At 45.7% G+C, this 26,079-nt stretch overlaps 1 protein-coding gene across 1 annotated transcript; it reads left to right on the forward strand.

The window, feature by feature from the left end:
• The first annotated feature begins 78 nt into the window (after nucleotides 1-78).
• Nucleotides 79-25,864, forward strand: LOC135538726 (1-phosphatidylinositol 4,5-bisphosphate phosphodiesterase delta-3-A-like). Its single transcript, XM_064964636.1, is given in 16 exon segments — nucleotides 79-883; nucleotides 10,043-10,210; nucleotides 17,705-17,933; nucleotides 18,848-18,977; nucleotides 19,852-20,077; nucleotides 20,394-20,595; nucleotides 20,696-20,840; nucleotides 21,320-21,472; nucleotides 23,368-23,508; nucleotides 23,624-23,777; nucleotides 24,017-24,133; nucleotides 24,476-24,654; nucleotides 24,823-24,958; nucleotides 25,409-25,558; nucleotides 25,650-25,736; nucleotides 25,739-25,864. Coding segments are annotated over 16 exon segments (2,373 nt in total). The 5' UTR covers nucleotides 79-786; the 3' UTR covers nucleotides 25,798-25,864.
• The last annotated feature ends 215 nt before the right edge of the window (nucleotides 25,865-26,079 follow it).

Here is a 26,079-nt window from a genome sequence, read left to right on the forward strand (position 1 = left end):
GCTGAGAGGGACTTCACATGGGTATTAATTACTGTAGAGCGCTCTCCTGGTGACGCAACTGAGAAACACAAAACTCACAATTTGCGGAAGAGTTTAAAAAAACGGCACCTGCACTGGGAATTTGCGCTCCACCAATACACACCCCTGACTTTTTCATATCAGTCAAGAGAGACACAGACAGGAAAGTACAACGAGGACGGCATTGGAACTTGCATCATGTTGGGCAGGAGCAAGAAACCTCCTACTGCCATGCACCATGAACCCAAGGCAGTGGAATCCCAACCCAAGTCGCAGGACCCAGGTAGCTGGGTAAGAGAATAGTGACTCTCGTTGGTAAAAAAAAAAAAAAATAGACCCCACCTATGAAATAGATCAGTGAGATTGTTAAACTTTCTTTTGGCCATGACCACAATGCCCCTGATAGGCTGCAATGTTAAAAGAAAGGCTATAGCCAGGCAGACTATATGGACATGTGACTGTGGGTACAAGTGGTTTGTGTCAGTGGGTATAGTTTAAGAGTTTCTGCGCCCTTAGCTGGACTCAGATTACGCACTGCTATTAAATCATGCTGGGAGGGACTTCACATGGAAAGGGAATGAATTAATATAGCGCGCTATCCGGGTGACGCAACGGAGAAACACACAACTCAATACTTTCGGAATAGTTCAAAAACGGCACCTGCACTGGGAATTTGCGCTCCCCCAATACATACTTCTGACTTTTTAATATCAGTCAAGAGAGCCACAGACAGGAAAGTACAACGAGGACGGCATTGGAACTTGCATCATGTTGGGCAGGAGCAAGAAACCTCCTACTGCCGTGCACCATGAACCCAAGGCAGTGGAATCCCAAACCAAGGCGCATGACCCACTTAGGAAACTGGGTAAGAGAATAGTGACTCTTAGGTTAAAAACGTTTCTTCTTCTGTCAAAACAACTTTCATTTGTTTCCTTGAATCTTGTTTAATTTTGCTACAACAGATATGAGCACGTAGTTCAGCTTTGCCTTTTAAAAAAAGTTATATTTCACAACTGTTGATTGTTTTGACTAGTTATTACTATTATTTCCTGTGTATTTGTGTGTTGCTCTGGTCCATAAGGGGGAATGAATCAGTGCAGGATAAGGCTAATGACAGTTACACTATTGCGTTCCACATCAATTGGCGTCGGTGCTTATTTTTCCAAGTTATCAGGAGGCATTGAATGTATAAATATGGAAATGAAGACGTCTTCTCATTGACAACTTATAATGCAGGGACGATAAATGGTGAACAATATGCCTTGGCGTTGGCAGTAATCAGTTCTGCTAAACGGAATAAACTATTTGCTTGAAATCCACTTATGTAATGGTCTTTGTAAACACACACACACACACACACACACACACACACACACACACACACACACACACACACACACACACACACACACACACACACACACACACACACACACACACACACACACACACACTGTGTGAAAAGAGAGCTCAACTCAAGTGGAGAGTGTGTGGGTTCTGACAAGTGGTCATGTGTTTGTGTGGTGTCCAACAGCTCACTGACCCACTTGTGATTCAGGCTCTCCACCCCACTCCCACAGATCCTCACGTACCAATGAACATCTCTGACCCTGTGCCTAGCTCTCCCACCACCCTCTCACCATGCCCCCCCCCCCCTTATTGATCAAAACCCCCTTAGCTCACTGTCACACCTCAACTAAAATAGAGAACTGCTGAGGATGGACAGAGCACCTGTCAAAGTCCATGTAAAGCCTAGATATCTGTCAATCTAGACGACAGAACCATGTCATACTATGTATGTGTGTATTTACATGTAACACGCAAGCTCCATCTTCTTGTTTTGTGTATATACTGGCCATATATGAGGCCATATATGTGGTTATAGAAAATCTTGTCCAAACGGATGTAGCTAGATATTTAATTTAGCCAGTGTGCTAAAGTAGGAGGAATATCTGATTTCAAGAATAATGCTATGGATTTCTTTGCCACGAGCACAGACAGATCAATATATATATATTTTTCTGATTCTTGTTCCATGGATCTGGTTTGTTAGTCCCACACAATCTGGGCATGAGAGGGATGGAAATCTGTAAACATTTTGAAATTGTGTTGATTACTGATTCCCAAAACATTGAAATAAGATTGCATGTGCTTGCAAACCAAAACATGTGATAAAAATTACCCTTTTGCCTCTTACAACGCCAACAAGGGAAAGACATTTCAGCATTCATTTTGTGAAGTTTTTCTGGAGCTTGTGTCTGAGGTTGTAGGAACATTGTGTGTGCTTTCAAACGGATATGACGCCATTCTTCTCTGCTTATTTCAACCTGTAAATCTTGTTCCTATTTCAATCTAGTAACATCTGTGCCTATGAGCATATGATCTAACAACAATGTATAAACCTTAGAAATATACTTGACAGTGTTTTTTCAATACCATTCATTAAGACATCAAATTGAGACGGGTTCCACACGATAACCCTGTTTCAATTTAAACACACACTACCATTCAAAAGTTTGGGGTCACTTAGAAATGTCCTTGTTTTTGAAAGAAAAGCACGTTTTTTGTCCATTAAAATAACATCAAATTGATCAGAAAAACAGTGTAGACATTGTTAATGTTGTAAATGACTATTGTAGCTGTAAACAGCTGATATTTTATGGAATATCTACATAGGCGTACAGAGGCCCATTATCAACAACCATCACTCCTGTGTTCCAATGGCACATTGTATTAGCTAATCCAAGTTTATTATTTAAAAATTCTGATTGATCATTAGAAAACCCTTTTGCAATTATGTTAGCACAGCTGAAAACTGTTTTCCTGATTAAAGAACCAATAAAGCGGGCCTTTTGACTAGTTGAGTATCTGGAACATCAGCATTTGTGGGTTGGTTTACAGGTTCAAAATGTCCAGAAACAAATAACTTTCTTCTGAAACTCATCAGTCTATTCGTGTTCTGAGAAATGAAGGCTATTCCATGCGAGAAATTGCCAAGAAACTGAAGATCTCGTACAATGCTGTGTACTACTCCCTTCAAACTAGAATAGAAATGAGTGGGAGGCCCCGGTGCACAACTGAGCAAGAGGACAAGTACATTAGAGTGTCTAGTTTGAGAAACAGACACCTCACAAGTCCTCAACTGGCAGCTTCATTAAATAGTACGCAAAAAACACCACTCTCAACGTCAACAGTGAAGAGGCGACTCCGGGATGCTGGCCTTCTAGGCAGAGTTCCTCTGTCCAGTATCTGTGTTATTTTGCCCATCTTAATCTTTTATTTTTATTAGCCAGTCTGAGATATGGCTTTATCTTTGCAACTCTGCCTAGAAGGCCAGCATCCCGGAGGCTGATAATGGGCCTCTGTACGCCTATGTAAATATTCCATTAAAAATCTGCCATTTCCAGCTACAATAGTCATTTCCAACATTAACAATGTCTACACTGTATTTCCAATTAATTTGATGTTATTTTAATGGACAGAAAATGTGATTTTCTTTCAAAAACAAGTACATTTCTAAGTGACCCCAAACTTTTGAAAGATTGTGTATGTCAGACTTGGTTCTATGACCTCTTCTTGTTACGAAAGCCTCTGAGATTAGCACTCTGACCTGTGCTATCACCTAATGTGACTGCACTAACCTGAAACACTTTTTAATTTGCTATTTTGCATCCTGGTGGGAATTTACCTTTGCCATTGAATATTTGTGGGATGCCTAATCCTAACACTAAACTCCATAAATTCTCCATGAATGAGGTCCTGATAGTCATGACAGACCAAAGCAACAGTATCAGATGGTTGTGTCTGTAACTGGCTGGAATGAAGGAGGTCAGGCTGCTGGCCTTGCAGCTCTAGGACTTCACGACCTCTCAACAGCTGTTTTGGCACATCAAATTGTGGAGAACCTAAGTCATACCAAAGGAGAACTTGCATTTAAAAACAATACACTTTTTATTACAATGTCTCTGATATTATGGATATTTCCCCATTATACTCTATAAGGGAAACGGAACTACCCTGAATTATGCACCATTTATTAACTTCACCCTCTTCTGCCAGCATGTGAAATAGCATTCAGTAGTAGTATGGAATCTTTAGGGGAGGGTGATTTGTTTAGGGTATGTGTGAAGACTTTTTTCAAATGGCGGAGAAGAAGAGTATGTTGACAAAGTAATGTTTCCATAGACCTAGTTCCCAGTGGCCGTGCCTTTTTCAAATGTTAGGGGTCAAAGGTTTTCTCCAAATGTCATTAACCCAGCAGATGCATACTATCTGGCTGCAGAGAGATATCAGCAACACATGTATTAGCACACATTGATTCCTGTGTTTGCCAAGTGTTGCAGTTTGGTATATTTTAGTTAGTACATAGCCTATATCTTTGTCTTTTTATTGTTGGACATAAAATTCTGTAAATAGACCGGCGAATCAGCTCCAAGTGATCTTGATTTTGGAAATGTGTTCCAAAGTATTTTCACGCATAATATTGAGATACTGTATAAGTGATTGTATACAAATGTAAACAAGGTTTAAAGTGATTGTGATGTTTTAGTAATCTGTTTGGGCTTCTTGTGGTCAATTTGCAGTCCAATTTGCAGTAAATGATTTGTTATTATGGTCCAGCCCCCTGACCATCCACTCAAGAAAAAATTGTCTCGCAGCTGAATCGAGTCGACGCTCCCTAGCCTATATGATCATATGAGGATTTAATGAGCTGTTTGGGTGACATCATATGACATGACCTGCTTTTTGACAAGCAATTTACTGCACCCGCAATAACACCTGGTAAATATGTGTATGCGACCAATAAAAATTGATTTGATAGGATCAATGCTGTCTTGCGTGGTCTGTGGCATTTCCCCTTAGTTCAGAGTTAAACGTAACTCACTTTATGTGGTATAACTATGAGGTAAAACGTCAATGTCAATTAAAGATCATTTTACAGTGGGGAAGTTACGATTTATGGTTGTGTATTGAGGATTTAATTTGCTGTAGTAGAATGAAAAGTTTCTTTCCAAAACGCTATATCCACCCATTTTTCACATTTTGTGTTTTTGCATCAGAAATGATTGCTTATAGGTACCTTCGTGTGTGTGTGTGCAAAACAGATCTTAGATTTTTAATTCATCAATTTTAGATGTGTATGAAAATGTTAGTTTTCTTTGCCAAACACTATATTTGTTGTTTAGCTGGAATGGAATGTTTGTATATGTGATATATATATATATATATATATATATATACCGTGCCTTCGGAAAGTATTCAGACCCCTTGACCTTTTCCACATTTTGTTATGTTAAAGCCTTATTTATTTTGACATTTTTGCAAATTTATTAAAAATAAAGAACAAGAATACCTTATTTACGTAAGTATTCAGACCCTTTGAAATGAGACTCAAAATTGAGCTCAGGTGCATCCTGTTTCCGTTGATCATCCTTAAGACGTTTCTACAACTTGATTGGGCGTCCACCTGTGGTAAAGTCAATTGATTGGACATGATTTGGAAAGGCGCACACCAGTCTATATAAGGTCCCACAGTTGACAGTGCAAGTTAGAGCAAAAACCAAGCCATGAGGTTGAAGGAATTGTCCGTAGAGCTCCGAGACAGGATTGTGTTGAGGCACAGTTCTGGGGAAGGGTACCAAAACATTTCTGCAGCATTGAAGGTCCTTGAGCACAGTTGCCTCCATCATTCTTAAATGGAAGAAGTTTGGAACCACCAAGTCTCTTCCTAGAGCTGGCTGCCCAGCCAACTGAGCAATCGGGGGAGAAGGGCCATGGTCAGGGAGGTGATCAAAAACCCGATGGTCACTCTGACAGAGCTCTAGAGTTCCTCTGTGGAGATGGGAGAACCATCCAGAAGGACAACCAGATCTGCAGCACTCTACCAATCCGGCCTTTATGGTGGAGTGGCCAGACGGAAGCCACTCCTCAGTTAAAGGCACATGACAACCCACTTGGAGTTTGCCAAAAGGCACCTAAAGACTCTCAGACCATGAGAAACAAGATTCTCTGGTCTGATGATACCAAGATTGAACTCTTTGGCCTGAATGCCAAGTGTCACGTCTGGAGGAAACCTGGCACCATCCCTATGGTGAAGCATGGTGGTGGCAGCATCATGCTGTGAGGATGTTTTTCAGCGGCAGGGACTGGGAGGCTAGTCAGGATCAAGGCAAAGATGAACGGAGCAAAGTACAGAAAGACTTTTGATGAAATCCTGCTCCAGAGAGCTCAGGGCCTCAGACTGGGGCAAAGGTTCACCTTCCAACAGGACAATGACCCTAAGCGCACAGCCAAGACAATGCAGGAGAGGCTTCGGTCTCTGAATGTCCTTGAGGGGCCCAGCCCAATCCCGAAATTGAACCCAATCGATCATCTCTGGGGAAAGATAAAAAATAGCTGTGCAGCAACGCTCCCCATCCAACCTGACAGAGCTTGAGAGGATCTGCACAGAAGAATGGAAGAAACACCCCAAATGCAAGTGTGCCAAGCTTGTAGCGTCTTGATGCTGTATTCACTGCCAAAGGTGCTTCAACAGAGTAAAGGGTCTGAATACTTATGTAAATGTGATATTTCAGTTTTTTATTTTGAAAATGTTTATTTAGAATAAGGCTGTAATGTAACAAAATGTGGAAAAAGTCAAGGGGTCTGAATACATTCCAAATGCTCTATATTTCAAACAAATACATGTCTGTCATTGAACAATCCCATGCCATGATTAGATAGTGAAAAAAAAACATTTAATTTCTTTAAACATCAAAAGCTAATTTGTCAACATTTCTGAAAATGGATATATGGCAGTTTATTGGTGTGATCTGAGAAAATCTGTGCCTTAATGTCAACCGTCTCTGTCTAGCAGCTCCGTTCTTTGATGTGCCCTTCTCTTCTTATCAGGGTTCAACGTTTTCCTTGGCTTCTCTCCCAGTCTGTGTCTGAGAGCATTGATTTGATTTGAGTTCAACACTGCTGTTTCGACCTCAGTTAGCTCATTTCTTACCTCGAATCAATACAACACGTCACCTAGGTTTACAGCAGGTCCCATGGGGTCCAGTACTTAGTTCCACAGACAGACATGGAGAACCAGAAACATGATGTCTGAGACTGGGCTTGTGATTCTCCTGCATCAAATGTACTACATTTTGACTTATGTTTATCACAAATGAACAATCCCATGTTATAATTGGTTCTCTGTTTTACCCCGAGACAACTGGCTGTGTCTCAGGGTATTGGGTCTAACAATGCCCAGAAATCTCCCTAACTATTCACTCTGTATCTTCGCCCTCGTACTTATTTCCGAGTCTCATTCCTCCATATCCCAACCTTTTTATTTTGTACTTCGTTCCTTCTGTTTCCCACTTCACTCCTTCTGCTGTTGTAATTATACATTTCCTTCTTTCGCTCTCCCTCTGTTCAGAACCCCCATCTTGTTGTGTGTTTGGTTTCGCATGCCTTTTTTTTATCGTTGCTATCCAGCCAGGTTGTTATGCTTGCCCAATTTGCTGGCCCAAAGTGCGTGTCAACAAAATTCTCCTCGCCGTGCCGTAGGAGCTGTGACGAACAGAGTACCCAGCTCATGGGCCTCCAAAGCCCCCTCTTTCTCCCCTCACACCCACACGTGCTTCATTACAGCAGTGTTACTGTATGGACAGGTCTCTCTTAGCATATAACATGTCTGTTATGCTGTTGTCAAGGTGAGGAGTGCTTGATACTAAAACTCTCGGCTCGGTTGGCAGTGGGGGGTATCCAGCTTCCCTGAACATTTGCATATGTACCCAGGTGCCCAGATTTTTCATACGTATTCCTGGATGGGGAGGTATAGGGACGGGACAGAGAGAAAAAAAAACATAGGGTTGAGGTCAGTGAGGTGGCAACAGTAGGTCCAGGAATAATCATTTTACGGGCTCAAAATGGGTTGGGGTTAGTGGTTGTGAGGATGGGCGGAGCGAGAACACAGGTCAGTTAGGACAGCTTAGCATGGTCACTGACCCGCTGTTAATAGGGTCCTTGTGCTTCACTGCTCAGCCTGTGGGAATTCCTGGCATGTGGTAACAGCTTGGTGACGGACTGTGTCAAAAACACGGTTGTTATGGTGGAGCCTTGGGGTTGGGGAGGAGGATGGTTCTCTTTGTGTTTGACCAACGGCTGGAGAGAGAGAGAGACACGGCTGGGCTCCGTTTGATTCCCCTACTTAGGGGGAGAGGAATAGGGGGAGGGGAGTGGGTGAGAGCACTGAGCTGCTCATGGTGTACTGTCTCTCATAGCCCGCGCCTGCAACCCAAATGGCACCCTATTCCCTATAGTGCACTACTTTTGGTACTACTATGAGCCCTGGACAAAAGTAGTGCACTTTATCGTGAATAGAGGCCAGCTCTGGAAGCCTGTGAAGAGCTCAGTCGGAGACTGGCATGGCATTGGCAGTATAAAGAACTCTGAAAGGGATTTTAGCTGATTCAAGAGAAATAATAGATGAGGGCATCCATGGAAACAGTTTTTGAAATCAATCTTTGAGGGTATACTTGAGAGACTTAGAGAAGAGAGGGGGAAAGGGAGGGAGTTTGGGAGGACGGGAGAGAGTTTTTCTTTCAGAGCATTCCTTTTGAAATCCTCTTTTGTAGTTGAATACACAGTTGAACAGTAATACGAGGTCCCATTCACCTACTGCAGAGAACCAAAGAGGCATCCAACTGTCCGACGGGAGAAAATAACAGAGAAAATACTCTCTCTTTGTTTTCAGTAGTGTCTGAATGCAGTTCCAAGTATGCAATACAGGTGTACACTTACAACGTGATGGTGCACGTCTTGTTACAGCTCTGCCCATCTTTCCTCTCCATTTTCCATAGCTGTCTGTTTTACTCTGCTCTTAACATAGATGATAAAGCTGCGCAACATTTCTGATGTTGGTGGTTGGTTTTTCTCTAAAAGGTCCCCTGTGACACGCACCTCAGGGATAGCAGGCTGTATCTGTGAATCGCATTAGTATTAAATAACCATTAGCAGAGAGATGTTTCCCTGCCTAGATGAGCTGCTGCAACTCCAGACTGACTGACAAGCTAGTTATTTGTGACAATCTGTTTCTGCAGCTCTGTAAAACCCCTCATTTGCCTTGAAATCCCCCTTTCCAGTTCTCTGTTGGACTGCCTCTGGCCTGTGAGGGAGATTAATCTTTGGAATACTGGCATTTGTTCCAAATCCTAGCCTTCTACTTATTCCTTTTGTTGTGCAGAGTTCCAAAAGTCTGGCTTATACCGCATGCTGCAACGAACCATGGAAAATAAACAACAATTTCTAACTCACAAAAGTTTGTCTCCTCTCAAGTCAGTAGATTCTGTAGTGACTTCCTGCTTCAGTAGCCTGAATGTCAACCCTGTTTCAGTGTTGCTCCTTTCAGGGGTTTGTATATAAAACAAAGTTTCGGCCCTAATTATGAGATCATGGCCTGTGTTTGTGTGTCAGGGTGGCGGTGCTTCCAAAGGAAGATGACTGCTGTATGTAGAAAGGTGAGTGAGTCATCTCTGGAACGCCCACTGGTGCCAAGCCCTAAAACACACAATACAACCACAGTAGAGATCATGAAATGGGTTGTGCTTGACTGGTTTGTTAGCGTACCTGTTAATTTCCCCCAATAATAGCTCATAACCCTCCGTTTTCACCCTGACACGCTATTGAGTGTTTATGAGTCCCTATACTACGAAATAAGCGTCGCAGTCATGTCACCGCAATAACATGACGAGGGAAGGCCAAGAAGGAACACGGCTCATAGAATTCTACTGACATTTACGACATGAGAGCAGACAGACTGAACTCTCAATGAACAGCCAGTGGAGCTTGGTGTGGATGGTCTAACATTGAATTTGACTAGAGTGAATGAAATAAGGACTTGGTGGGTGTGTTCAACAATGACACAGTGTCAGTGACATACTATATTACATCATACCGGAAAATTCATTGATACTGCACGTTACCTAAAAGTGTGTACCAAAAAGTGTGACTGTGTGTGTGTGTTGTGTGTGTGTGTGTGTGTTTCCAGGGGTGCTGGATGATGAGGATGTCCGTGTGATGATGCACGGTTCCAACATGGTGAAGGTACGCTCCCAGAAGTGGCAAAAGAGCCGCAGCCTGCGTCTGCTGGAGGACGGGGTCACCGTGTGGTGTGAGTCCACCAAGAGCTCCCGCAAGGCCAAGGAACAACAGACCTGTGAGTATACAATGGGTGACGGAGGGGTGGAGGGAGGGGCCAGAGGAGGGGGGGGGTAGATGAGAGGAAAGGGGAGGTATGGGGAAGGAGGACAAAAAGAGAGGGATGGAAGAGGAGAAAAGAATAGGTATTGGGGTGGGGGAGAGAAAAGAGAGGTGTGGGTGAGGAGAAAAGGAGGCATAAGGGAAGAGAAGGAGAAAGGATAAGGGTGTGGATTAAGGGAAAGGGAGGGTAGAGGGTACGTGTAGATTGAGAAGAAGGCTAGGGAGTGAGCAGAAAAGAAGAGAGGAGTGGGGATGGGGAGTGGTCACGGGAGGGGGATGTTTCGTTTTTTTTTTTTTTTCAGGATCTGAGGCTTTTGCAATAGTTGGAAAGGAAACTAAACCGATATCAGATTGGGAAAAGTAGCCTTGAATGAAGGGAAGGCTATATACAAGAACATAATCATGTATAAACAAACGAACAGGACTTCCACAACCACACTCCCTTGTTGTAGTCTATTCAACCCTCCTCTTCGACCTGATTCAGTAGACTAATTTAGCCTGCTCTTTGTCCTAAGCCGTTTAGGCTTTTCATGTTGGCCAACAATAATGCCTTCTTGTCTACATTTCCCTTTAATTAATTAATGGGATATTATGCTGTGAGCCAGGACTTAAGTCAGATGCTATAACCTGTGTAATTGTATGATACAGGTAACTGTTGGAATGGAAACACTTGAGTAAATGAGGAATACAAGGTATATTGAAAGCAGTTAACATCCCATCATGCTTAGGGTCATGTGTAAAATGCTCAGTATGCCATTATTTTGCCTACCATGTCCCCGTAGGATGACAATACCCCCATCTACAGGGAACGAGGTTTGATAAGCGTGAAAACGATGTAAACCATATGCCATGGCCGCCTCAGACACCACATCTCAACCCAATTGAACACTTATGGGAGATTCTGGAGCGGCGCCTGAGACAGAGTATCCATCAACAAAACATCAACTGATGGAATTTCTCTTTGAAGAATTGTGTTGTTATCCCTCCAATAGAGTTCCAGACACTTGTAGAATCCATGCCAATGTGCATTGAAGCTGTTCTGGCTCGTGGTGGACCAACGCCCTATTAACACGATTTATGTTGGTGTTTTCTTTATTTTTGGCAGTGTCGCCTGTAGTAATGCATCCATATAGTACACACAGAAACTCCAAACATGCTGAAGGTTCACATTGGCCACTGTTACAAAGAGGTATAAAAGCTGCATTAGAAACAGTGTACATGGACTTGTTATCCGTTAGCCTCAAGCTATTGGCTTACCTCAGCGAGCTAATCTTTTGCAGGCAATGGGCCAATCAGAAAGGGAAGCAGGCACTTTATATTAGCACTCTAATGATTACAATCCCCTTCAAGAAAAAGAGAGAAAATGTTGACAGTAATCCTAGATGTTTTGGCCCATTAAACTGTGGGAAAGATATTTCTAATCTTAAACTTTTGACCGCTTCCCCTTTCACACACACACACACACACACACACACACACACACACACACACACACACACACACACACACACACACACACACACACACACACACACACACACACAGTTTTGTATTGCTATCCTTCTAGAGACCAAATAATTGATTTCTTTCCAAAACCCTATTTTCCCTAAACCCTAAATCTAACCTTAACCTAACCATACCCCTAACCTTATGCTAAACCCTAAGCCTAACCTTAACCCCAAACCCTAAAACTATACCTAACTCCTAAACCTAACCATAAACCCCTAACCTGATTCTAACCCTAATTGTAAACCTAACCCCTAAGCCTAAAATAGCATTTTTTTCTAATGGGGACCAGCAAAATGTCTTGTGAGGACCTCTGGTACCCACAAGAATAGTTAACCAAAAAAATACACACATTTGTTTCACTATCCTTGTGGGGAACAAACAATTTATTCCCTTTCAAAGTCCTATTTTCCTGGACCCCTAAACCTAAACATAACCCTAACTCCTAAACCTAACCCATAACCCTAATTCTAACCCTTAACCTAACCCCTAAGCCTAAAATAGCCTTTGACCTTGTGGGGACCGGCAAAATCTCCCCAATTGTGCTCACTTCCTTGTTTTGATATCCTTGTGAGTTATGGTCCCCACAAGGATAGTAAAGCCAAAAACACACATACAAAGTTCAATGGTTTAAGGAGAGGAAAAGGTGGGCAGCCGGTGAAGCACTTCGAGTCCTCAGGCTTCCTTAACCAGTAGTAAATCCCAGTATAGTTTAATAGGTCTACACCTACAGGGTTTGCCTCTCAGATTGCTCTTGAGGTATCTCTACGGTAAATGAGAGGCCATGGTTCTGACTCCTCCATGTTCCATAGGACAAATATAGGGCTCCTTGGCCCTGCCCATAGGGATCTGGTGGCACAGGCTAATTCTTGGTGTGTGTGTGTGTGTGTTGCTGTCAGATTATAGCCCTACCAAATGGGTAAACCTCTTTATGACTGCCAATTGCAGGGTTTGGCTGTGACGTAATAACCACTACTATGTTTGAGATTGACATATAAAGAGTTTAGACATGTCTCTGACCCATACCATTTAATGAATTAGTGCTGGCAGTCCTTAGAGTTTTGGAGTTGCCTGAGTCAATCCGAATTTTTTTATTTTCATTTTCGAGTCGCACTGTACAAACATATTATACTAGTGACCTAGATAACACACATGCAAACACACCCACCTACACACAGAGTGGAAACATCACAGACATGTTTATGTCCACTCAATTCCAAAGTCCAGTTAACGAGTGCAATGTTTAAGAGGTGTTTTGTGGCGGGTTATGAATGTCAAGGTCAAGCGAGTACATTCATCACGTCGACTCAGACAGCATAGAGCCACAGTGGTTCACTTCAAGTGGAACACAACATTTCCTTAATACCTTCTAACACCCACTAGTCTGAGTCTGACCTAACACACCCTGGACTGGGAGGCAAGCTGAGGGGAAACGGGATATGGGATAATGCTGATGGGAGGTTGTAATTGCATGACCTCCTTGTAACGCTCTCTTTCTCTCTACCTTCATCTCTCTCTCTCTTTCTTTTTCTTCCTATCGCTCTTTTGCTCTCTCTTTCTCTTTCACTTGTTGCACAATCCACCCCCACTATGTCACTTCAGCAAGGACTATTCCTCGGTCGTGGAATTCAGATTAGGTCCCAGGACTCTCCTATCGATGTCCCTCGGGGACCCAGGAAGCAGCCGCTGCTGTGGGGAATGGATACGGCCAGAGCCATGTATTTAGAGAGTTGGGCCAATGCGGTTTCTGCATTATGATGCATTTACATGACTCTTCAACATTCTATGGCAGCCATGTTAGCTCCCCATTAACATTGCATGGTGAACATGTAACCAATGCCATGTAACTGAATGTCTGGAATTAGAGCAATATTCAACATGTTAAAAGTTGGCCCAACTCTCTAAATATACAGTATATTCGGAAAGTATTCAGATCCCTTGACTTTTTCCACATTTTGCTACATTACAGCAATGGATTTAAAAAGAAAATCTCAGCAATCTACACACAATACCCCATAATGACAAAGTGAAAACAGGTTTTGAGAAATTTTCGCAAATGTATTACATTTTTTAAAAGGAAATACCTTATTTACATACATATTCAGACCCTTTTCTATGAGACTCGAAATTGAGCTCAGGTGCATCCTGTTCCCACTGAGCATCCTTGAGATGTTTCTACAACTTGATTGGATTCCACTTGTGGTAAATTCAAATGATTGAAAATAAAGGAGAGCCGCACACTTAAGGAGCTCAGATGCAAAAAAATAAAAATTAAAAATTAAATAAAAAAATGTAATATCCAACGTTTCGTATCTGTCTTCATCAGGGTGTAAACACAAACACTGCGGGGTGACTCGTTTATATAGTGTCAAAAGACACGCAGGTGTTTGTAATCATGGCCAAGAGTGGCCTAATATCATTGGTTAATTCTCAAATATTAAAATGGCATACAAAGAACAGCATACAAAAAACAAATGGATAGCATACGATCATAGATGTATTTTAGACTACACAAAGAATTACAATTACAATGGCAAAGTCGCAATAATCACAAGAATGGCTTCAGATCAAAGTCGACGTTGAGACCGAAAGGAGCAAGGGTCTTTAAGTTATTAAAGATCCAGGCAGCCTCTCGTTTTAACAATAAATGATCAAGGTCACCCCCTTTCCTAGGGAGGGTGACATGTTCGATGCCAATGTAACGCAGAGACGAAATCGACTGGCCTGCCTCCAAAAAGTGGGCCGCAACTGGGTACGTCAAGTTTTTGCACCTAATGGTGCGACGATGCTCTGAGACGCATACTTTTAATTCGCGCTTTGTTTTACCCACATAATTTTTACCACAAGGACAAGTTATAAGATAAATAACTGCCTTAGTGGAGCACATAATAACCCCTTTGATTGGGATCGATTTCTGTTTGTGGGTGTTTGAAGGATCTATATTTATAAGTGCCATTGCTTTGAGTAGCGGGTAGTTAGAACGCAAGAATGCGTCTTTTTGCGAGACTGACCTTGAAAAAGGTTTTGAATTTGCTCAATGGCAATATTAATCTGATCATTTTTGTACCCCCTCTCCTTGAACTTTCTTCGCGTCTCAGCCATATTTCTGTCGAAATTATTTTGATTCGACAGAATTGGCTGTAGGGCAAACTATTTTTCAAGGGAAGTGGGTGACAACTGTCAGCCCTCAACAAACTGTTATGATCAGTAGGTTTCCTGTAAAACCTGTTCTTTACAGGAAACCTACTGATTGTGACTTTGCCAATGTAATTGTTTGTAAGCTTGTGTAGTCTAAAATGAATTTATGATCATATGTTATCCATTTGTTTTTTTGTATTTTCAAGTTTTCTACTCCGCTAGCCAGCACCTCGCCTAAATAGGTGAGCTTTTTCTTTTTCTTCTAAATTCAATTGATTGGACATGATTTGGAAAGGCACACAACTGTCTATATAAGGTCCCACGGTTGACAGTGCATGTTGGAGCAAAAACCAAGCCATTATGAGGTCGAAAGAATTGTCCGTACAGCTCTGAGACAGGATTGTGTCGAGGCACAGATCTGGGGAAGGTTACCAAAAAATGTCTGCAGCATTGAAGGTCCCCAATAACACAGTGGGCTCCATCAATCTTAAACTGAAGACGTTTGGAACCACCAAGACTCTTCATAGAGCTGGCCACCCGTCCAAACTGAGCAATCAGGGGAGAAGGGCCTTGATCGGGGAGGTGACCAAGAACCTGATGGTCACTCTGACAGAGCTCCAGAGTTCCTCTTCCAGAAGGACATCCATCTCTGCAGCGCTCCACCAATCAGGCCTATAGTACCCAGACGGAAGCCACTCCTGTAAAAGGCACATGACAGCCCGCTTGGAGTTTGCTAAAAGGCACCTAAAGACTCTCAGACCATGAGAAACAAGATTCTCTGGTCTGATGAAACCAAGATTGAACTCTTTGGCCTGAAGGCCAAGCATCATGTCTGGAGGAAACTTGCCACCATCCCTACAGTGAAGCATGGTGGCGGCAGCATCATGCTGTGGAGGTGTTTTTCAGTGGCAGGGACTGGGAGACTAGTCAGGATTGAGGCAAAGATGAACAGAGCAAAGTACAGAGAGATCCTTGATGAAAACCTGCTCCAGAGTACCACTGGAGGATGTGTTTGCGTTAGGGGTTAGACCTGAAAATAGCTGTGCAGCAACGCTCCCCATCCAACCTGACAGAGCTTGAGAGGTTCTGCAGAGAAGAATGGGAGAAACACCCCAAATACAGGTGTGCCATGCTTGCAGCATTTAATACCCAAGAAGACTAGAGGCTGTAATCACTGCCAAAGGTGATTCAACAAAGTACTGAGTAAAGTGTCTGAATACTTATGTAAATGTGCTATTTTCAAAATTTGTAAAGATTTATTAAAACCTTATTATTGTGTGTCGTATTTAATCAATTTTATAATTAGGCTGTAACCTAACAAAATTTGGAAAAAGTCAAGTGGTCTGAATACTTTCCAAATGCGCTGTATGTTTCTGGATAAGGCCTCACCCTACAGCAGGGTGAGAGGCCAGGTGGTTGGTGTGGGAGGTCAGGGGTTGTGATGTCGTCTTCCCCCAACCGGGCCACAGTTAGAGCAGAACAACAACAAAGGCAGGCTGACCACTTCAGCAGACAGCTACTGATAACACAAAAGCGGCTGCGTCGAAGGACATATGCATGCTCATTAACACACGCACGCACGCACACACACACACACACACACACACACACACACACACACACACACACACACACACACACACACACACACACACACACACACACACACACACACACACACACACGCTGACTACAGGTGGTCTCAAGGGCCTTTGGGGTCTGGCACCTGCAGCTCAGCATGATCCCCTCTGTTCAGATGGGCTTTAGAGAATATGCACCGCACTTAACACTTTGGCTGTGCCAGACTCCCACACACACTCACACATACACACACACACACACACCACACTTCCCCCTACTCTCCACATTGAAATGTCACCCTTGTCATGGAGCGATGGGCAGGAATGTGTCAGCGATTTTGAGGAGGTGGAGAGGCGAGGGCTGTTCAGCAGAAAGAGGCCGTTGACAGTTGTCTAGGGGCTGATCCCAGTGTAGAAAGGCACTGCTATATGTACTTAAATAACCAACTGACTGATTTGAAAGCTACTCCACAAACCCAACCACAATTCCAGCTATTCAATTAATGAAGGGATATGGGGTTTGTCGTTGTGGTGGAGCTAGTCTTATGTTTGAAACCTTCACCAGGCTCTATTCTGGATGTGTTGCAGGGAGGGTAATGGGGTAGTAGGCTGGTGCTGTGTTGCTGGGCAGAGGGTCAGCTATCACGTGTAAAGCCCCCCCCCCCCTGACAGGTTTTTACCACATATGTTACTGTTATAGATAAGAGCTGAAATACATGCTCATCTCTCAAGAAGTCAACGAGAGCTGAAATACATGCTAATCTCTCTGGAAGTCAATGAGACGGTGTTCTTCTTTCTTCCCTTATCTCTTTGCACACACACAAACATGTCATGGCATTGGGCCAAAGGTCCTGCCAGCACTTGAGTGTTAGTTTCACGGCTGTGCCCTGAGTGTGGTGGCGTTGCTGGTTAAATTTGGACCTTGTCATAAAGACAAATGTAGGCCTGAGTCGTAAACATATTCTGCTGACGCAGGTCTGTGTCTGTACAAGTCGTATTATTTAAGAGCCAAATCAGGACCCCAGCACCGAGATGCCATGTCACACTGCTACGTGGGTGTTACCACACTCCCCCTAAAGTTCACGACCTTTCAGCCCCCGAACCACCCTTCAAGTTCCACTTGTTTTGGTGCTCCGTTTTGTATTCGGCTTATTCCTACAACCAGATTGATACAATTACTCTCTCTGTTTCTCCCACCTTCCCTCCCCCACCTCTCTCTGTGCCAGTCTCGGTCACAGAGGTGGAGTGTGTGCGTGAGGGCTGCCAGTCTGAGGCTCTGCGGAGACTATCCGGGTCGGTACCAGAGAATCAGTGCTTCACGGTGGTGTTCAGAGGAGCCAGGAAGAGTTTGGACCTCCTCTGCCCCTGTGAGGAGGAGGCGAGGCACTGGGTCCGAGGGATACGCACGCTGAAGGAGCGTGTGGCCAACATGACCCAGAAGGAGAAACTGGACCAATATCCTTTACCCCCCCCCGTGGGCCTTTGCTGCGCTGTGCCAGGCTGCCAGCCTTCGACCCAAAGTAAATATAGAGCAGGCTGGGCAGCCAGGATCGCTATGGTGACTGACTCTGAACATAACACTGTCACATGCACCATCCCGCATCCACAGCATGCCTAAGATGTGCAGCAATGGCCCAGCAAAAAGCAGCGTCTAAATATAGTCTGACTATCCTGTCAAACATGATCCCTGGTATAGCCGCTGCGTCATTTGCGACACAGGTGCACTACAGACACACTTGTGTTAAACGCAAAGCCAGATCTTGTCCAGGCTAGTGCCGTGGCTTGTAATTGGGTAAGATTTGAGGTGTGGTTTTACACTGGCATGTCCCAGCAGTGTTTGCAGTAGATTGATCAAGACCATCCTTGCAAAAGCTCTTATTGTTGTGTGTGTGTGTGTGTCCTGGAAGAGGGAGGTGTCATATAGTCTCCTCTCTCTACGTCAGCCCTGTGTTCTATTCCATTAGAGGCCTTGGAGGTGGCTTTAAGTGTTTTGACTTCAGATGGATGTTGACACAACAGGACATGTGTATCTACAGCCAACACACATCTGAATCATAGCCTGGGGTGTATATTCCATTTCAATTCCTGGTAGTTGAATTAGACACTTATCCTCCTCTGAACGGTTGGTTACACAATTGATTCCTGGATTGCTGTGAATTAAGAAATTATGCACTTGACCCTTACCCATAGTTGGATGTGGGCTGTAATGTGCTTACATACCGTGTGCATGTGCATCAGCCCTGCCTGTATGTATAGATGTGTTTTGTGTCTATACATACTGTATATACCATAGATTGTACTTTTAAGGATGTGTTTAGGGTTAGAGGTTCGGAATGCTCCCTTGGTTGCTCTCCTTAACCCCCCCACACCTGGATCCGTGGCTACCTGAGACGGGCTGATGAGAACGACGATGGGAAGATGAGTTACGACGAGGTCAAACGCTTGCTGCAGATGATCAACATAGACCTGAATGAACAGTACGCGCGCTCGCTATTCAAGGTGAGCACACACTGTATGCAGCATTCAGTATGCTTGTACGTTAATGTGTACAGACCTTGACTGCATGGGTGTACGTATGTGCGTGAACGAGATGTTGTTGTTGTTGGTTGAAGGCCATTGTTTATTCAGTATGCTGTGGAGTAGATTGGGGCTGTGCTTCGCTCTCAGCCTGGAGTCTGTGTTCAATTACCAACCCAGTGGCAAGCCAACTAGCAGGCCCCTCGCTCTCTTTCTCACTCACTCACTCACTCACTCACTCACTCACTCACTCATTCTCTCTCTCCTGCTCTCTTCTCTCTGCTGCTGTCTTTCTTTCTCCCCAAACGGTCTTGTCCTTCCCCGTCCTCCCCCTCTCTATCAGGCAGCCAGTCATTTCTCCGTCCTTGAGGATTACTGCTAGCTAAGTCTCTCAGCTCCCCTCTCCCTTCATGTCCAGTTGTTTTCCTGCTCCTCCCTTCACCATGTGCTTCCTTCTCCAACCCTGCCCATCCATCTCCTCAGAGACTGAATATCAAACCAACTGCAATGCAGTAATGTGTGGAGTGTATGTTTGTCGATAGGGTATGAATTATGGTAGTGGACGGGGTTGCTGGCCACTCCCATAGCAAATCAGTGCGCGCCCATAGATTTGATCATATGTACATGGCTCACCTATGAGAATTGAAGATGTTAACTTTGATCCAGCCCTCTGTTTTTAGGGAAGCGCTTTGAAAATGTGTGGAGGGGTGTGTGTTTTAATCAGAACAACCCTAACGAAGGTCTCTCTGTCTGTCCGTTCGCCCATCTGTCTCTTTGTCCCTCCCTCTCCTCTGTCGGTCTGTCCCTCCTCCTCCTCTATCCGTCCTTCTGTCCCTCTCTTCCGTCCCTCTCTCAGAAAGCTGACCGGTCGTGCGACGGCCGTTTGGACCACGTAGAGATCGAGGAGTTCTGCAGGGAGCTGATGAGGCGGCCGGAGCTGGACGCTGTGTTCAGACACTACTCTGGTAACGGCTGTGTTCTGTCCACCGCTGAGCTGAGAGACTTCCTGGGAGACCAGGGGGAGGACGCGTCACTGATCCACGCTCAGAGCCTCATCCGCACCTACGAGCTCAACGACTGGGGTAGGCCCGAAGAAACACTTGAACAAAATTTTAGCCTTGGATTTTTATGACCTTACGTTTGACATTGTAGTCATTTACAGTAGTGAGTTCATACATTTTCAAACATTTTTTTCAAACTGCATTCCTTACATTCACTGTGCTTATATTTATCTGAATGTTTTTTATTTTTTTATTTGACATATTTACTGTAATTGCCGCAAATTCAGGGCCCGTTCCTCCTTTGACGTTATTTCCGCACAATCGTACGGCATGTCGATACCTGTCTATTCCTGTTCATAAAAGGTTGGATGGTTTGATGTGCCCCTCCTCCCTGCAGCCCAGAACAACCAGTTCATGACCCAGAATGGTTTCACCATGTACATGCTGTCCCAGGAGAACGATGTGTTTAACCCCGACCACGCCAGGGTGCACCAGGACATGACCAGACCTCTGGCCCACTACTTCATCTCATCCTCACACAACACCTACCTCACCAAGGACCAGGTCACCAGCGCCAGCAGCGCCGAGCCATACATCAGGTAATAAAATACGCACGTGCGCATTAGACGCACACACACAAACACACATGTACATATGCATGCATACGCACACACTAAGAATATGTACTGTGTGAAACAGAGCTCTGAACCAGGGCTGCCGTTGTGTGGAGCTGGATTGTTGGGATGGGGACAAAGGAGAGCCTGTCATCTACCATGGACACACCCTTACTTCTAAGGTGCCCTTCAAAGAGGTAATCGAGACCATCGCCCAGTATGCCTTCAAGGTGAGTAACATTTCCTCTTAAATTACAACAAAGAAAATAACCCCCAAAAAAGTGAGCACACCTGACCTGTGAGACCCTCTTAGTGGGTTGTGGGGGTGATGTTACACATGGTTGTGTGACTTATAGGGAGGCCAAATGTTTCATCTTATCCTTCATTCCCTATATGTCTTCCATATGTGACTGTTTATGGAAAGCAAAGTATTCCTCATCAAAACAAAATAGATTTAACAAGTAAATAGCAGCAGGCCAGTGGGAAGGAAACAAATCTAGACAGTTGACTTTCTGCCTTTGCCAACGTTCAGTTCAAGCTACAGTCATAGTCTTGGCTCTGAGTCTAAAAAGACTAGACTGTTGTCCAACAGCTTCTTGGCCTCAGTGTAGTCCAGAATACACCCTGGCTTATTACCTAATGAGCTTATGGTTTCTCTTACATTTTAATGAGTGGCCTCTTATGAACCAACCCTTGTGTTTTCCCATAGGCCTCCCCGTACCCCCTGATCCTGTCCCTTGAGAACCACTGTACCGTGGAGCAGCAGACGGTCATGGCCAGACACCTGCGCACCATCCTGGGCAAGAGGCTGCTCACCAAGCCCCTCAACGACCAGACTCTGAAGGACCTGCCCTCTCCTGAGGTATGACACACACCCCTGTCCCGAGCTCTCTACTCACCCCCTGTCCCGAGCTCTCTACTCACCCCCTGTCCCCAAGCTCTCTATTCACCTCCTGTCCCCAGCTCTCTACTCACCCCTGTCCCCAGCTCTCTAGGACACACACCCCTGTCCTCAGCTCTCTACTCACCTCCTGTCCCCAGCTCTCTACTCACTCCCTGTCCCCAGCTCTCTACTCGCCCCCTGGCCCCAGCTCTCTACTCGCCCCCTGTCCCCAGCTCTCTACTCACCCCGGTCCCCAGCTCTCTAGGACACACACCCCTGTCCCCAGCTCTCTACTCACCCCTGTCCCCAGCTCTCTAGGACACACACACCTGTCCCCAGCTCTCTACTAAGCCCCTGTCCCCAGCTCTCTACTCAACCCCTGTCCCCAGCTCTCCAGGACACACACCCCTGTCCCCAGCTCTCTAGGACACACACCCCTGTCCCCAGCTCTCTACTCACCCCCTGTCCCTAGCTCTCTACTCACCCCCTGTCCCCAGCTCTCTACTCACCCCCTGTCCCCAGCTCTCGACTTGCCCCCTGTCCCCAGCTCTCGACTTGCCCCCTGTCCCCAGCTCTCGACTCACCCCGGTCCCCAGCTCTCTAGGACACTCACCCCCTGTCCCCAGCTCTCTAGGACACACACCCCTGTCCCCAGCTCTCTACTCACCCCTGTCCCCAGCTCTCTACTCACCCCTGTCCCCAGCTCTCTACTCACCCCCTGTCCCCAGCTCTCTACTCACCCCCTGTCCCCAGCTCTCTACTCACCCCTGTCCCCAGCTCTCTACTCACCCCCTGTCCCCAGCTCTCTACTCACCCCCTGTCCCCAGCTCTCTATGACACTCACCCCTGTCCTCAGCTCTCTAGGACACACATCCCTGTCCCCAGCTCTCTACTCACCCCTGTCCCCAGCTCTCTACTCACCCCCTGTCCCCAGCTCTCTACTCACCCCTGTCCCCAGCTCTCAAGAACACACACCCCTGTCCCCAGCTCTCTACTCACCCCTGTCCCCAGCTCTCTAGGACACACACCCCTGTCCCCAGCTCTCTAGGACACACACCCCTGTCCCCAGCTCTCTACTCACCCCCTGTCCCCAGCTCTCTACTCACCCCCTGTCCCCAGCTCTCTACTCACCCCTGTCCCCAGCTCTCTACTCACCCCCTGTCCCCAGCTCTCTACTCACCCCTGTCCCCAGCTCTCTACTCACCCCTGTCCCCAGCTCTCTACTCACCCCTGTCCCCAGCTCTCTACTCACCTCCTGTCCCCAGCTCTCTACTCACCTCCTGTCCCCAGCTCTCTACTCTCCCCTGACCCCAGCTCTCTACTCACCCCTGACCCCAGCTCTCTACTCACCCCTGTCCCCAGCTCTCTACTCACCCCCTGTCCCCAGCTCTCTACTCACCCCCTGTCCCCAGCTCTCTACTCACCCCTGTCCCCAGCTCTCTACTCACCCCTGTCCCCAGCTCTCTACTCACCCCTGTCCCCAGCTCTCTACTCACCTCCTGTCCCCAGCTCTCTACTCACCTCCTGTCCCCAGCTCTCTACTCTCCCCTGACCCCAGCTCTCTACTCACCCCTGACCCCAGCTCTCTACTCACCCCTGACCCCAGCTCTCTATTCACCCCTGTCCCCAGCTCTCTAGGACACTCACCCCTGTCCCCAGCTCTCTACACACCCATGTCCCCACCTCTCTACTCACCTCTGTCCCCAGCTGTCTACTCACCACCTGTCCCCAGCTCTCTTGGACACACATCCCTGACCCCTTCTGCCTAAGAAACCTGTTGTCCTTTTCTACTCTCTCTCCCACCCGCGCATGTTTATGAAACGATTGTGGAATACTAACATATGTTTTGAACCACCTTTGTCTTGTCTCTGCAGGAGCTTAGGGGTCGAATCCTGGTGAAGGGGAAGAAGGATGTTCATCACCTGAACCAGCTGGGGAAGACCAGCAGCTTTGATACCAGCTCGGACGACGAGGCATCAAGCAACAACAAAAAGGACAAAAGGGACCCTGCCAAGGTGCTACATCTTTATCTTCCATGTGACTGAGACGGCACTGTAAGTCTACAGAAATTGATGAGGAACACTCTGTATATCAAGCATTTCTCTTGTGCCTTTTGTGTTGCTGGCTCAGGCGGTCTCATCTAAGCTGAGCCCAGAGCTGTCTGAACTGGTGGTGTACTGTCGAAGTGTCCCCTTCCGCGGGTTCCAACACTCTACCCAGAAACCACCCGATGAGATGTCATCCTTCAATGAGAATGACGCCCTCAAACACATCAAGGACACAGGCAAGGGGCTTAGGAAGACATAACTCGAACCGAACAGTTTTCTGTGAATCAGTTCCTGTTGAGATCCTACAATGACTCATAGTTCCTACTGGCACTGTAGTTGTAGAGAAAGTCCTTGAATACACACACGGGTGCATTTGTGCATCACGTTGTCGTGCATATTTGTGTGTGTCTGTCTTTTTATTTGCGTTTGAGGTATTGTAATGGGTCTCTTACCCTGTCCTCCCATCACCTTTCAGGAAAGCTGTTTGTCAGACACAACTGCAAGCATCTGAGCCGGATCTATCCCTCCGGGCAGCGCCTCCAATCCTCCAACTACGACCCCCAGGATATGTGGAACGGCGGCTGCTCGATGGGTCAGCACTCTGGGTTGGAGGGGGTTGGAGGTGGGGGGGGTGGGGTGGGATGGAGGAGGGATATGGTGGCTGATATGGTGGCTCATTTATTTAACATTATTTAGCCTGGAAGTCCCTGGAGATAGAAAGTTATTTTACGTTGGGCCTCTGAGAGCATTGCAAATGTTTGGTATGAGCCTCCTATTCCTCATTCCACTTGTCATAATAACTAACCTCACACTCTGCTGCCTGGTAAAGTGGGTTCTGTTGTTCCAATGTTGCGGTAAGTTGTTGTTGTCTCTTTTCACTCCCCTGTCTGTCCTCTCTCTCACTCTCTCTCTCTCTCCCTCTCTCTCTCTGCAGTGGCTCTGAATTTCCAGACTCCAGGGGAGCAGATGGATCTGAACCAGGGCCGTTTCCTGCCTAACGGCCGCTGCGGATACATCCTCAAGCCCAGCTTCCTGTGCAGCCCCAGCTCCAACTTCAACCCAGAGATCACAGGAGGTGGGCCAGGACACATCCCCACACAACTCACCATACGGGTGAGAAACCTGCTAGGAATCAGATTCTGTTGTGGTAGTCGAAATGTGGTAACTGCCTTGTTGGAATAGTAGTGCAGTGTAAAATCATGTAAAATCATTTGAATAATTTTCATATTAGAATTGTATATACAAAGGCACAAAAAGTAATTGGTGTGATTTTGTGTTCAGATAATATCAGCACAGCAGCTCCCTAAGATCAACACAGACAAGCCCAACTCCATTGTGGACCCACAGGTGTTGGTGGAAATTCACGGGGTGGCCATTGATAAATCCAGAGACAAAACCCACCGAATCGACAACAATGGTAACCTTCCACTCATCTATTGCACATCTATTGTACTCCCATTCAAGAAATGGATCACGAGGGTTGTATACACCCTTGAGTTCACATATGAACCATATTAGAAATATAATTAGAAGAACATCATAATAGTACTAGGAATATTTGCCGTTTTACCATGAATCAACATAAGTATTCCAGGGCGCCTGTATGACTCCCACCACACACGGCACTATTCCACACAGACGGTTATCAGAAACATTATTCCGTACTCCTATGTTTATCTTTACCATAAAGATAACAAAACATGACAGATACCCCGGCTACTCCATCATCTTTGCTCAGTGCAGGTATTCTGAGTACCAGAAAATTATACTTCTCGTGTAGAGGCCATTATCCCAGTCTGTGGAGTACTTTCAGGCTGTGAATGGTGTTGGATGGCAGTGTCTGACAGCTCTCCTATGCCCCCTGCAGGTTTTAACCCACGCTGGGACAGCACTTTGAGCTTCCAGCTGCAGGTTCCTGAGCTGGCCCTGGTACGCTTTGTAGTGGAAGACCATGACCACAAAGCCAAGAACGACTTTGTGGGCCAGTACACCTTGCCCTTCACCAGCCTCCGTACAGGTACTAGGTTACTGTCTCTGTGTTGTAGGGGTGTTTGTGTAGCTATTGTGTCTGTGAGGTGACACTGACCCCCGTGAGTCTATTTTTCTAGGTTACCGCCATGTCCACTTGCTGAAGGCAGATGGCTCCAGCCTCTCTCCTTCAACCCTTTTCATCCATGTCAAGGTGTCCCGTAAGGGGTCCCCATCAAGACTGTGTCTGAGCGCATGCTCTTGGCTAAGAGCGAGGGCAAAGCATGACCCCGATCTACCTGAACTAGTGCCACACTTTTCTAATAAGCCCCATGCTTATCTCAGCTTTTTTTTGGGGGGGGGGGGGTGAAAATTGGGGTGAAAAGGACAAGCTGCTGCCTGCCTATGTCCTAGTACTCATCTCATACACCCAATTTAGAATTGGCAGGACATATAAGGCTCCCTGGCTACAGAAAGGAAGACATCAGTCCTCCTCAGTCAAACCTGGATGGGAGTCTTGCCTGTTGACGAATAGTGTTGGCTGGGAGAGAAACTCTCTGGCATGTTGCT

Source organism: Oncorhynchus masou, unplaced genomic scaffold (genome assembly GCF_036934945.1).
Source record: "Oncorhynchus masou masou isolate Uvic2021 unplaced genomic scaffold, UVic_Omas_1.1 unplaced_scaffold_29___fragment_2___debris, whole genome shotgun sequence".
NCBI lineage: Eukaryota > Metazoa > Chordata > Actinopteri > Salmoniformes > Salmonidae > Oncorhynchus > Oncorhynchus masou.